Source organism: Anomalospiza imberbis, chromosome 5 (genome assembly GCF_031753505.1).
Source record: "Anomalospiza imberbis isolate Cuckoo-Finch-1a 21T00152 chromosome 5, ASM3175350v1, whole genome shotgun sequence".
Taxonomy (NCBI): Eukaryota; Metazoa; Chordata; class Aves; order Passeriformes; family Viduidae; genus Anomalospiza; species Anomalospiza imberbis.
The window spans coordinates 2,041,998-2,052,880 of NC_089685.1; the positions used below are offsets into that span (position 1 = coordinate 2,041,998).

The 10,883-nt window shown below is 48.4% G+C and overlaps 1 protein-coding gene and 1 long non-coding RNA gene across 5 annotated transcripts in view; one reads left to right on the forward strand and one right to left on the reverse strand.

Moving 5' to 3' along the window:
• The window catches only part of EXOC4 (exocyst complex component 4), a 309,715-nt gene extending 299,117 nt beyond the window's left edge, over window positions 1-10,598 (reverse strand). For all 3 annotated transcript variants that reach the window (XM_068189371.1, XM_068189372.1, XM_068189373.1), the window contains exon 1: window positions 10,439-10,598. In XM_068189371.1, the coding sequence (XP_068045472.1) occupies window positions 10,439-10,524 (86 nt within the window). In that variant the 5' untranslated portion in view covers window positions 10,525-10,598. The remainder of the gene's footprint in view (window positions 1-10,438) is intronic.
• LOC137473592 (uncharacterized) lies at window positions 1,150-4,990 on the forward strand. Of its 2 annotated transcripts, none has more exons than XR_010998877.1 (3): window positions 1,150-1,605; window positions 3,616-3,715; window positions 4,223-4,990. It is a non-coding gene; the product is annotated as an uncharacterized lncRNA (long non-coding RNA). The 2 variants fall into 2 exon arrangements; XR_010998876.1 differs by lacking the exon at window positions 1,150-1,605 and adding an exon at window positions 2,548-2,587.
• Window positions 10,599-10,883: the final 285 nt, after the last annotated feature.

The window sequence follows — 10,883 nt, forward strand, 5'->3', positions numbered from 1 at the left end:
GCCCTGGGCAAAATCCAGAATTTCTGGGATACACAAGGTCCATTCCTCCTGAAGAAATTGGGCGAGGTTTTCACTGGTTTATGGTTTGGGTGAGAGTTAAAGGATAATTCTTTTAGTGCTCCCTCAGGAATCTGCAGATAACAAATGCTGGGGAGGTACTACACAGAAGTATTATAAAAACTCTGCTGAATAAGTTTCACTATTTATTGCATTAAGGCTGGAAAAGACCCATAAATTCACCATGTCAAACTGTTCCTCCAGAACTGCCAAGCCACCACTGACCCACATCGCCAAGTGCCACATCCACGCTGTTTTTTAAAATCCCTTCAGGAATGGAGATTCTACCACTGCCCTGGACAGCCCTTCACAGAGGAATTTTTCCTGTTATCAAAATCTAAACTTCCCCTGGCCCAGCCTGAGGCCATTCCCTCTCCTCCTGTCCCTGTTCCCTGGAGCACAGCCTGACCCCCCCGGCTGTCCCCTCCTGTCAGGGACTCGTGCAGAGCCACAAGGTCCCCCTGAGCCTCCTTTGCTCCAGGCTGAGCCCCTTCCCAGCTCCCTCAGCCTCTCCTGGGGCTCCATTCCCTTCCCAGCTCCCTCAGCCTCTCCTGGGGCTCCATTCCCTTCCCAGCTCCCTCAGCCTCTCCTGGGGCTCCATTCCCTTCCCAGCTCCCTCAGCCTCTCCTGGGGCTCCATTCCCTTCCCAGCTCCCTCAGCCTCTCCTGGGGCTCCATTCCCTTCCCAGCTCCCTCAGCCTCTCCTGGGGCTCCATTCCCTTCCCAGCTCCCTCAGCCTCTCCTGGGGCTCCATTCCCTTCCCAGCTCCCTCAGCCTCTCCTGGGGCTCCATTCCCTTCCCAGCTCCCTCAGCTGCTCCTGGGGCTCCATTCCCTTCCCAGCTCCCTCAGCCTCTCCTGGGGCTCCAGCCCCTTCCCAGCTCCCTCAGCCTCTCCTGGGGCTCCAATCCCTTCCCAGCTCCCTCAGCCTCTCCTGGGGCTCCATTCCCTTCCCAGCTCCCTCAGCCTCTGCTGGGGCTCCATTCCCTTCCCAGCTCCCTCAGCCTCTCCTGGGGCTCCATTCCCTTCCCAGCTCCCTCAGCCTCTCCTGGGGCTCCAGCCCCTTCCCAGCTGCCTTCTGGAGCTGCTCCAGCCCCTCAATGTCCTTCTTACCACTAGGGCACAAAATTGCCCTCAGGATTTGAGATGGGACCTCAGCAGTGCCCAGCACAGGGGGATTCATGCGATATGTGTCACATACTTACCACACATACTCGCACCAGTCCAGATAATAAAATGCACAACATTGAAACTATCAAAATCACCCCTCAGGAAGGAAAATTAAGGGGATTGTTTTGTCTTGTTGTTCTCTATGTTACACCACACCAAAGGACCTAAAATACAAACTAGAGTACAACAAGGTACAGAAAAGTACAGCCTTAGCCAAAAGAAAGTTGCGAACCACATAGGATTTGTGGAGTTAAACAATGAAAGCAGTTGCTAGAAGCAACAAATAATAATTTCAGCAGAGCACTGTGTATGTCTAGAAAGCTCAGGTTCCTCTCTGCAGGAAACAGCTGCAGTGTGTCAAGGAAACTTCAGCATTGAAAAGTAGGAGGACAAAAAAAGCAGAGTAAAAAGAAACCTATTAGAATGCACTTATTCCCATTGCTGATGGCCACACAGCAATTGCAGCATTTGCTTTCTCATTTGCGTTCGAGCCCTTGTGATCGCTGTAGCCTGTGTGGTGCTCCGGCAGCCGAGGCCGAGCACAGCCGCAGGAGAGAGCGGCACCGAGCCCGAGGGCAGCGGCTCGGCCAGGCGGGAGCGCCGAGAGCCAGGGAACAGCACCGGGGAAGGGAGGAGAGGTCAGCCTGCGAGGAACAAAATACCCGAGAAGGGAGGAGAGGTCAGCCTGCGAGGAACAAAATACCCGAGAAGAGAGGAGAGGTCAGCCTGTGAGGGAGGGACAAGGTACCCGAGAAGGGAGGAGAGGTCAGCCTGTGATGGGGGAAATAAAATACCCGAGAAGAGAGGAGAGGTCAGCCTGTGAGGGGGGGACAAGGTACCCGAGAAGAGAGGAGAGGTCAGCCTGCGAGGAACAAAATACCCGAGAAGAGAGGAGAGGTCAGCCTGTGAGGGGGAGAACAAGGTACCCGAGATGGGAGCAGAGGTCAACCTGTGATGGGGGGAATAAAATACCCGAGAAGAGAGGAGAGGTCATCATGTGAGGGAGGGACAAGGTACCCGAGATGGGAGGAGAGGTCAGCGTGTGAGAGGGGGAATAAAATACCCGAGAAGGGAGGAGAGGTCAGCAAAATACCCGAGAAGAGAGGAGAGGTCAGCCTGTGAGGGGGAGAACAAGGTACCCGAGAAGGGAGGAGAGGTCAGCCTGTGATGGGGGGAATAAAATACCCCAGAAGAGAGGAGAGGTCAGCCTGTGAGGGAGGGACAAGGTACCCGAGAAGAGAGGAGAGGTCATCATGTGAGGGGGGGAATAAAATACCTGAGAAGAGAGGAGAAGTCAGCCTGTGAGGGGGGGAATAAAATACCAGAGAAGGGAGGAGAGGTCAGCGTGTGAGAGGGGAACAAGGTACACGAGATGAGAGGGATCATCTCCCACATTCACTGCCCTGCACATGCTGCCGTGAGCCGAGAGCTCCTCAGGCACTGTCAAGCTGAAAATGATCCCAGGAATTGCTGCAGTGAGGGAGTTTGAAGTGCAAGTTGTTGGTAGCATCAAGTGTTGACTTCCCAGAGGTGTGGAAGATGCATTTAAGTGCTCTGCAAGCAATAACCCATGACAAATGCACTCATTTGTTACTGCCTTCCCCCCCTCAAATCTGAAAACAGCATCACACAGTGACTTTGACACTGATCATTTCAAGGGCTGGGCCTTGCTGTGAAAATGTCAAGCAACACCTGAGATCAAAGACACATTTTGAACATATTTACCTTACCAGTATTTAAGTCCCTGACTTAATCAGAATAAAATGCATAAGTGAGGACAGACTAGAATCTGCTCCTTTCTGAAATTCAAGGGTTTATTCATATTTCCCCCTGCTTCCAACCTTATTTTTATTCAGGGGTTTATTCATGTTTCCCCCTGCTTCCAACCTTATTTTTATGGGTTTAGAAATATCCTCTCTGGGGAAAAGAGCCTGTCCAGAGTAGTTCAGCACACATTCTTCCTCCTGACTGCCCTTACACCCCATGAGACATCACAAGCAGCTCCATTTCAAGAGATCACACCGAAAATGTTTTATAAAGCTCCCTGGGACAAGAACAACTCTACTTCAACCCACTGTGTCTCCACTGAGCTACAAATTTCCACAGGTTCATTAAACTAAATGGACTTATTTGAATTTTATAATTGAAAACTGTTGTCTTAAAAAGAAGTCCCAAATGGGGTGATCTACAGCTTCCAGCACTATTTAACCTCAAAGTGTATAATTTGATAATTCAGGTTTTGAAACCTCTCCAGAGACTCATGGAAACCACTGTAAGTTAGGTCCTTATAAAACAAAGCCAGACAGAAGGAAAAAAAAATAAGACTCCAAAAGGTATTTAACAATTTAACTTGGCAGCAACACGTTGAATGTTTTCTTATTATCTTCATAGGTTAATGGATTGTTTCTGTGAAATTCTGGATTTGTGGAAATGAATTAAAGCATTCAGGAAAGATACTTCTTCACAAAGACCATGAGGTGCTGGAAAGCAGGCAGTCAAAAACTGTAGTGTCCGAGTCAATGGGCATGGGAAATGAGGCATTCTGAGAACTCATTGAACAACTATAAATAATAAATTAAAAAAGAACTGAAATCCTGAGGCCAGCACCCTCCACCCTCACCAAGGGGAACAAAGGTACTCGGCCTGCAGGGAACTCACTCTCCCTTCTGCAAAGAAATAACTCACTACAAGAACAGCAGCACCAAGTCTGTTCACAATCCTGTTAAGCACCCAGAGCAAACAGAGCATTTTAAAACATTTTCTTCCTCTACTTACATTCCATTAATCTTTCATGCTGTTTACACAGTTGGTTAGAGCATTTTCAACAGAAGCTGGTGATCTTTTTATCATTGAGGAATTGCAGATGGGTACAGGAGAGATGTAGCAAAAAGACTGAGCAGCCTCCAGCCATCTAAATAAATACCAGCAGGGAATTTTTATTTTGCTAAATTAACCAACCTTTAATCCAATTTCCTCACCCCAATACAAATGATGCCAGGGGAGTGAGTGATCAAGCTGGTTTCTGAAACAAAGATTAGATTGCAGTGGCTTCAACAGAATTCCCCTCCTTCATGTGGCTCCAACAGCAGCACAGGAAGAGTTTCAGTCCCACTCACAGGAAAACCCCAGGGACACGAAGCAGCTGCACATTTTCCAGGTAGGAACAGGGATGGAGGCAGCACACAGCCCCAGGAGATGCCACTTACACCTCCAGGCACAAGCAGAGGGACTCAGCTGCCACTCCACTGTGCGAGACCCTGTCCAGGACTGTCTCCATGTACAGGAAACCACAGGGACCAACTCTTCTTTTGGCAATTAATTTTAGATCCAAAAATTAAATCATACATTCCACGTATTACCACATTCCCAGGAGAAAGTCAAAGCCCTAAGGATCAGTATTTCCAGATCTGCAAGAGCAGAGGCTGGACAGTGCTACTCAGACCTGTCACCTGGATCATTAAGGCATAAAGAGTATTTTGGGAACCACTCCCCAGGCTGCACCATGAACCCATCCTTGGTATCCCACCTGCAGGAACCAGCAGGAGGCTTGGGGAATTTCATCATTCACCTGAAGGTTTCAAAACTGCACCAGAACCAAGAGCTGTTGAAGGCAACACCTCTGGAAGAGTTAAAAGCACAATCATTTCCTAACAAAACCCAGTATTTCCAGTTCCTAGTTTTGCCAGGGTAGGTTCAACTCCAGCTCTGCACTGGCTAAAGGTAAAATAAGAGCTGAAAAATAAAGTGCTTTGAGCTTTTAACTTGGCACACTCACACCTCTTGTCCTTTGCTATGTGGTTGTGTATTCACATTTACTCATTTTTAAATGCAGCCAAGGGTCTGTATCAATCTACAGCCCAACACTTGCAAAATACCTAAACATTTTATACAAGTGCCTGGAGATCATTTCAAGGAAATTTATAGTTTACAACCGCATTCTGCCATATACAATTTATTTTCAGGGAATTTCTGAAGTACTTTTCTCGTAGAAGAATTGCTACCTTTATAACACTGGGAAACACCATTTGCAATAAAAGTGGTTTTAAGAGACCATTACAGATCAGAATAACTCGAGTTTATTCCTTGTAGCAGCTATATCTCAAATGCAACAGCTCCACATCCCCATTCCTCACTCTCCATCACAAACTGAGATCTCAGCTCCGCTGTTTTAGACACAGAAAAGATCAAATGCCAGGTCATCAGCAAAAATCCATTCAGCAAGTTCACTTATAATGAAAATAATAGCCACAAGCATTAAAAAAAAAGAATCCCACTTGTGAAAAATAAAGTGCGGTCAAGGTTTTTTGCCTGCAATCTCAACTTCTGCAGAGATCTGTTGGGTGCGTCTGCTTCGGTGAAAACTCAGCACAAAAATTTCACTGAGGTCTTACGGAGTCACTGCTGAAGTTTGTTTTCCCCCAATTAAAGACGCTATTAAAGGCCAGTTTTAAAAAACAGCAACCTTTAATTGGGAAGAAAAACACTCAAAAATAAATAAAAAGCGGACACATTCACCAATTAAAAATCTGACAAGATCTCTCAGTCTTAAAAAAAAAGCATTTGCTAAATGCCAGGTTGCTTGTTTCAAAATACAAAAGGTGCTTCAACCAGCTACCAACAAAACAAAAGGTTAAGAAAAATCAATATACAAACACGTGTTTGTCCTCTGAGTGATAGAAGAAAATATTCCTCAAGTTGTCCTCCAGCAGGAGAGCCAAATTTGCTCTGTTATCTGCATGGTTTTTAAAAAGACATTGCCAAAGCCCCTGGGATCAGCAGATTTCTGTGACAGCATCATGACCTTACAAAGTACCTTTTATTTAATGAACTTGAGGGGTCTTTCTTATCCACAAAGGAATGAGGTTTTGGAGGTGAGTGTGCTGAGGAATGAGCACAAGTGCAGCAGCACAGGGATAGAAGCTGTAAAGCCCTGATATCCAATATCCACTCTGGAAGTCACAATCCCAGGAGCTCTCTTCTTGTAGCAAATAATGCTCATTTCTTCTGGGCACTTTGAGGACGAGAACAAATTGAAGATACTTCCAATAGCTGTAAAGGCACAGGGAAAAGAAGGAAAGCTCCCTGGAGCTGCAGCCTAAGTGGGAATTTAAGGGCAGACTTTGCAAATGCCCACTAAGCTTCCCAGACACTCTTTACTCCCAGAAGATTTACTGTTGGGGACAATCCCTTTATTTCTCCTTTGGGAGAAACAAGAGGGGAACTGGCCAAGAACTCAGTGTGACCCCAGCACTGCTGGGAATTTGGGAATTCCCAGACACTCTTTACTCCCAGAAGATTTACTGTTGGGGACAATCCCTTATTTCTCCTTTGGGAGAAACAAGAGGGGAACTGGCCAAGAACTCAGTGTGACCCCAGCACTGCTGGGAATTGGGAATTCCCTAGGAGCTCCTGGCTCTTTTGGGATGGATCAGTCCTGTCCTGGGACAGCTGCATGTCCCTCACTCCTGACAGTGCTCATGGAACATTCTTCCAAATTAATCCGTCCTTGAGGCTGCCTTTAGTCTTTGATCTTGGCAACAACCAGAAAACCAAGGTGAATTCCATGAGTGCATGGATCCTTCTACAGGAAACAACTGGCAAAGAACAAATGTGTTCCCTGACACAACAGGAAAAAGTGACACTTCAGAGGGACAGAAAGGAATGACAAGGGGGACACTCTTTCCTGTTTGGTTTTCCTTCATCTCGGAGCTTTTTGTATTCAGAGCTGCTCAAAAGCAGCACCACAGAGAGCAGGGATAACTTAAATTTCCCAAACTAGACCCCATACAATTCCATTTCTGACTGGATTTTAGTGCTGCTATGGAAGTTAAACTTGGTCATGGATCTCACCCCAAACACTCTCCCTGGAAGTGAGACACTTTCTCCTGGGAAGTCCAGTCACAAAACTACAAGAATCCCTAAATCTGGGATCACAGAAAAGGGAATTATTCAGTCTCTTGTGAGTGAGAGCCGCTGAGCTCGAGTAAATACCAGAAATTATCCCTTCATTAATAAAATAATTTCTATTTAAAAAAAGCCTTTCAGCTTCACACTTCAAAGCATTTCATAGACAATACAAAGATTTTCCAGACCTATACAATGTTTGTTTTTTGGAAAACATCCCTGTCTTTGCTATAATCAAGTAAAACATCAATACTTGAAGAAGCTCCTCTGGTTTTGTTTGTTTACAGCAGAAAAAAGCAGTCAAAGTTTTGCTGTTTTTCATCCACTGTTCCCTTTATGGACCTTTCACACAGCAACAAGGGAGAAATAAACAGCCTAAATAAACAGGGACATGCAAGTGTAAAACCACAAGGATTGGCAGAAGCCTCTATTATGCATAAATGTTTTGGAAATAAAGCCATCAACAAAAGGAAACTCAGCCACATTTCAAACCAACAGCTCGCTGTTAAGATTTGTAATATTTTTCTGAAGCTGAGTAAAATTACATTTAAGCCACCCAGGTTTAAATTTGTCTGCAGGGGTATTTTATGACCATACAAACCATTAAAAAATTCACCCGTTGCTTGGCAAGTTCGTCCTCACCTGAGCTCCTACACAAAAACAACGTATGGAGAAAAGTGATTTCAATTCCTTTTCACACCATCTGCTTTCTGCACTTGGCTAACCTAAGAAACATCAATATTATTACCACAACACTTTTTCCTTCCTCTGCAATCAGTTCTACCCTCAGGTTTTCATGGTCTGGCTCAACCTGACACATCAAGCTCTGCAGAGAATCTCTACATCCAAACCAAGTTCTAATTAAATTCTGGAAGTTTAGTTATCAGGCTGTTCTATTGAATAATTTTAATTTCATAAAGTCAATAACTCGATGTTGTGTCTAAAAACCAGGCCTAAACTAGCCAAGGTATCAGTGCCTGGAAGCCAAAGATTATGAGACAGACATTTTATTTGGAGAACAAGCACTGTGAGCTCACTCTCCTGGTTTTAAATAAATTTAATAAGCCCAGATTTATTAAAATAGAGGTACAAAAGGAAGACCTTAAAATACTCTTGGAAATTACAGGAAACATGGAAAAAAGATGATTACAACAGGAAATGCTGCACAACCAGTGCATGTTTATTATTCTTCCACAGCCAGTGGCACCAGCTGCTTTTTTATTTAATAGAACCAAAACCTCCCTCAAGTTCTGCAAGATGTCAATGATTTCAGAGCAATGAAAAAGAATTGAATTTTGTCCTAAACATCATAATTCAGAGAAGATATTTAAATCATAACTCTTCCTAGATACAGAACTAGTGGCACAATAACTTCTCCAAAAACAGAATGACCACAGATTCTCTCCAAGACACTGGAGTAGGAGCCAAAGTTTGGGAGCTCCGTACAACTGCCAGCATCCTGCTGGTGTGACTGCAGCTGCCCACACCCACTGTGTAAGAACATTCAAAACGTGTGAGAATATTTAAAATACGCAAGAACATTCAAAACCTTCCTTGTGGGCAATCCTCTGGTTTTAAGCAGCACAGAAAGTACTGGGAGGGAACAGTGAATTCACATCCAAGTCTATCACAGAACCATCGTCCAGCAGAGCCAAGTTCAGGAATACGGGCAGATAAAAATCCATGGCTAAACATGACTGGACACCACTCTTTCTTTTCAATGCCAGCAAAACAGACTTGGAAGCAGCGGCACTTTGCCCACTCCGGCATTCCCACACAGGATGGAGTCCACCCGCTGGACTTGCTGGTCCCCCAGATTTCCAGCCAGATGAATTTTACTCAGTGCTGCTGTGTTTGAGGGTAGGGGTCATTTATGGACCCCACAGCAGTAACATGACAGTGCCTTGGCCTTCATGAAGGGCATTAAGCTGGTACTGCCTGCAGGGTTTATTCCAAACTCCCTGATGCCATGAAAAAATCTCCAAGACCATTGAGTCCGACCTGTGACAGATCCCCACCTTATCAGCCACACCAGAGCACCAAGTGCCACGTCCAGGGTTTTCTTCAAGACCTCCAGGGATGGGGACTCCACCACTGCCCCTGGAGTGATGGAATCCCTACAGTGTTTGAAGACTCTCCTTGCGTAGAAATTCCTCCTGAAATCCCCCCTGAGGCTCCCCTGGCCCAGCCGGAGGCCGTTCCCTCTCCTGCTGGGAGCACAGCCCGACCTCCCCCGGCTGTCCCCTCCTGTCAGGGACTCGTGCAGAGCCACAAGGTCCCCCTGAGCCTCCTCTGCTCCAGGCTGAGCCCCTTCCCAGCTCCCTCAGCCTCTGCTGGGGCTCCATTCCCTTCCCAGCTCCCTCAGCCTCTCCTGGGGCTCCATTCCCTTCCCAGCTCCCTCAGCCTCTCCTGGAGCTCCATTCCCTTCCCAGCTCCCTCAGCCTCTCCTGGGGCTCCAGCCCCTTCCCAGCTCCCTCAGCCTCTCCTGGGGCTCCAGCCCCTTCCCAGCTCCCTCAGCCTCTCCTGGGGCTCCATTCCCTTCCCAGCTCCCTCAGCTGCTCCTGGAGCTCCAGCCCCTTCCCAGCTCCCTCAGCCTCTCCTGGGGCTCCATTCCCTTCCCAGCTCCCTCAGCCTCTCCTGGGGCTCCAGCCCCTTCCCAGCTCCATTCCTGGAGCTGCTCCAGCCGCTCAATGTCCTTCCTGAGTTGAGGAGCCCAGATCTGGACACAGCACTCGACGTACGGCCTCATCAGTGCCTAGAACAGGGGGAATCAACTTCCCCGTCCTGAGGCCACACTATTTTAGGCACAGACCAGGTGCCACTGTCCTTCTTGCCCGCCTGGGCTCGTGTTCAGCCGCGGTCAGGCAGCACCCCCGGGTCCTGTTCTGCCGCACGAACTCCCAGCCCCTGTGCCCCAGGCTGGAGCAGTGTCGGGGGTTACTGTGGCCAAAACACAGGACCCGGCACCCGGCCTTGATGAACCTCACCCCGCTGGTCCCAGCCCCTCCATCCCGCCTGTCCGGGTTCCTCTGGCCGCAGGACGAAGCAAAGCACTTGGAGCAGGAGGAAGCGCGCCGGGCAGGGCGGCAGGGCAGCGGGACAGCCACCAGGACAAGGTTTTCTCCAGCACTGCAGCCTCCCCAGCGCTCCAGGGCCAGCAGGGACCCAAGCCTCGGGTCACCCCATGCCCAGGAGGGACCCCACATCCCGGAAGCCCGAGCCGGGCAGGCCTCCCCAGCACAGCATGGCCCGCACCCGGCCCTAGGTCACCCTCAGAGGCCCGGAGGATGAGGAGCGGGGCCGTCCCTACCTGATAACCGAGATGAGCAGCCCCGAGGGGTCCTTGCTCCTGCCCACAGTGCTGCGGTACCTCCCAACCGCGTCGCCCGCCGCCATCTTGCGCCCCCCCCAAACACGGCGCGGACACACGTGCTAGCGCGCCGCAGCCAATCATAGACGAGGAGGGTGGGCTGCCACCCAATAGAAAGCGAGGAGGGCGGGGCACGCAGCATGGAGGCTCCGCGGAGCCTTCTGGGAGGTGTAGTTTTTGTGGCCGCGGCGATACAAATTCCCACGCAAACCTTGGGCAGGTGGTGAAAAATGAGTAAAAGGTTAAAAAATTATCGACCTCACAAGATACACCTGCAAAGACACCGGTGCCCAAAGGCTATCATTCACTCTGGGAGCGGCAGGAAACGGTGGAGGTACGAGGGACCAAAGCATCCCTTCAGGGTCCGCACGGAGCAGGGTTGCTT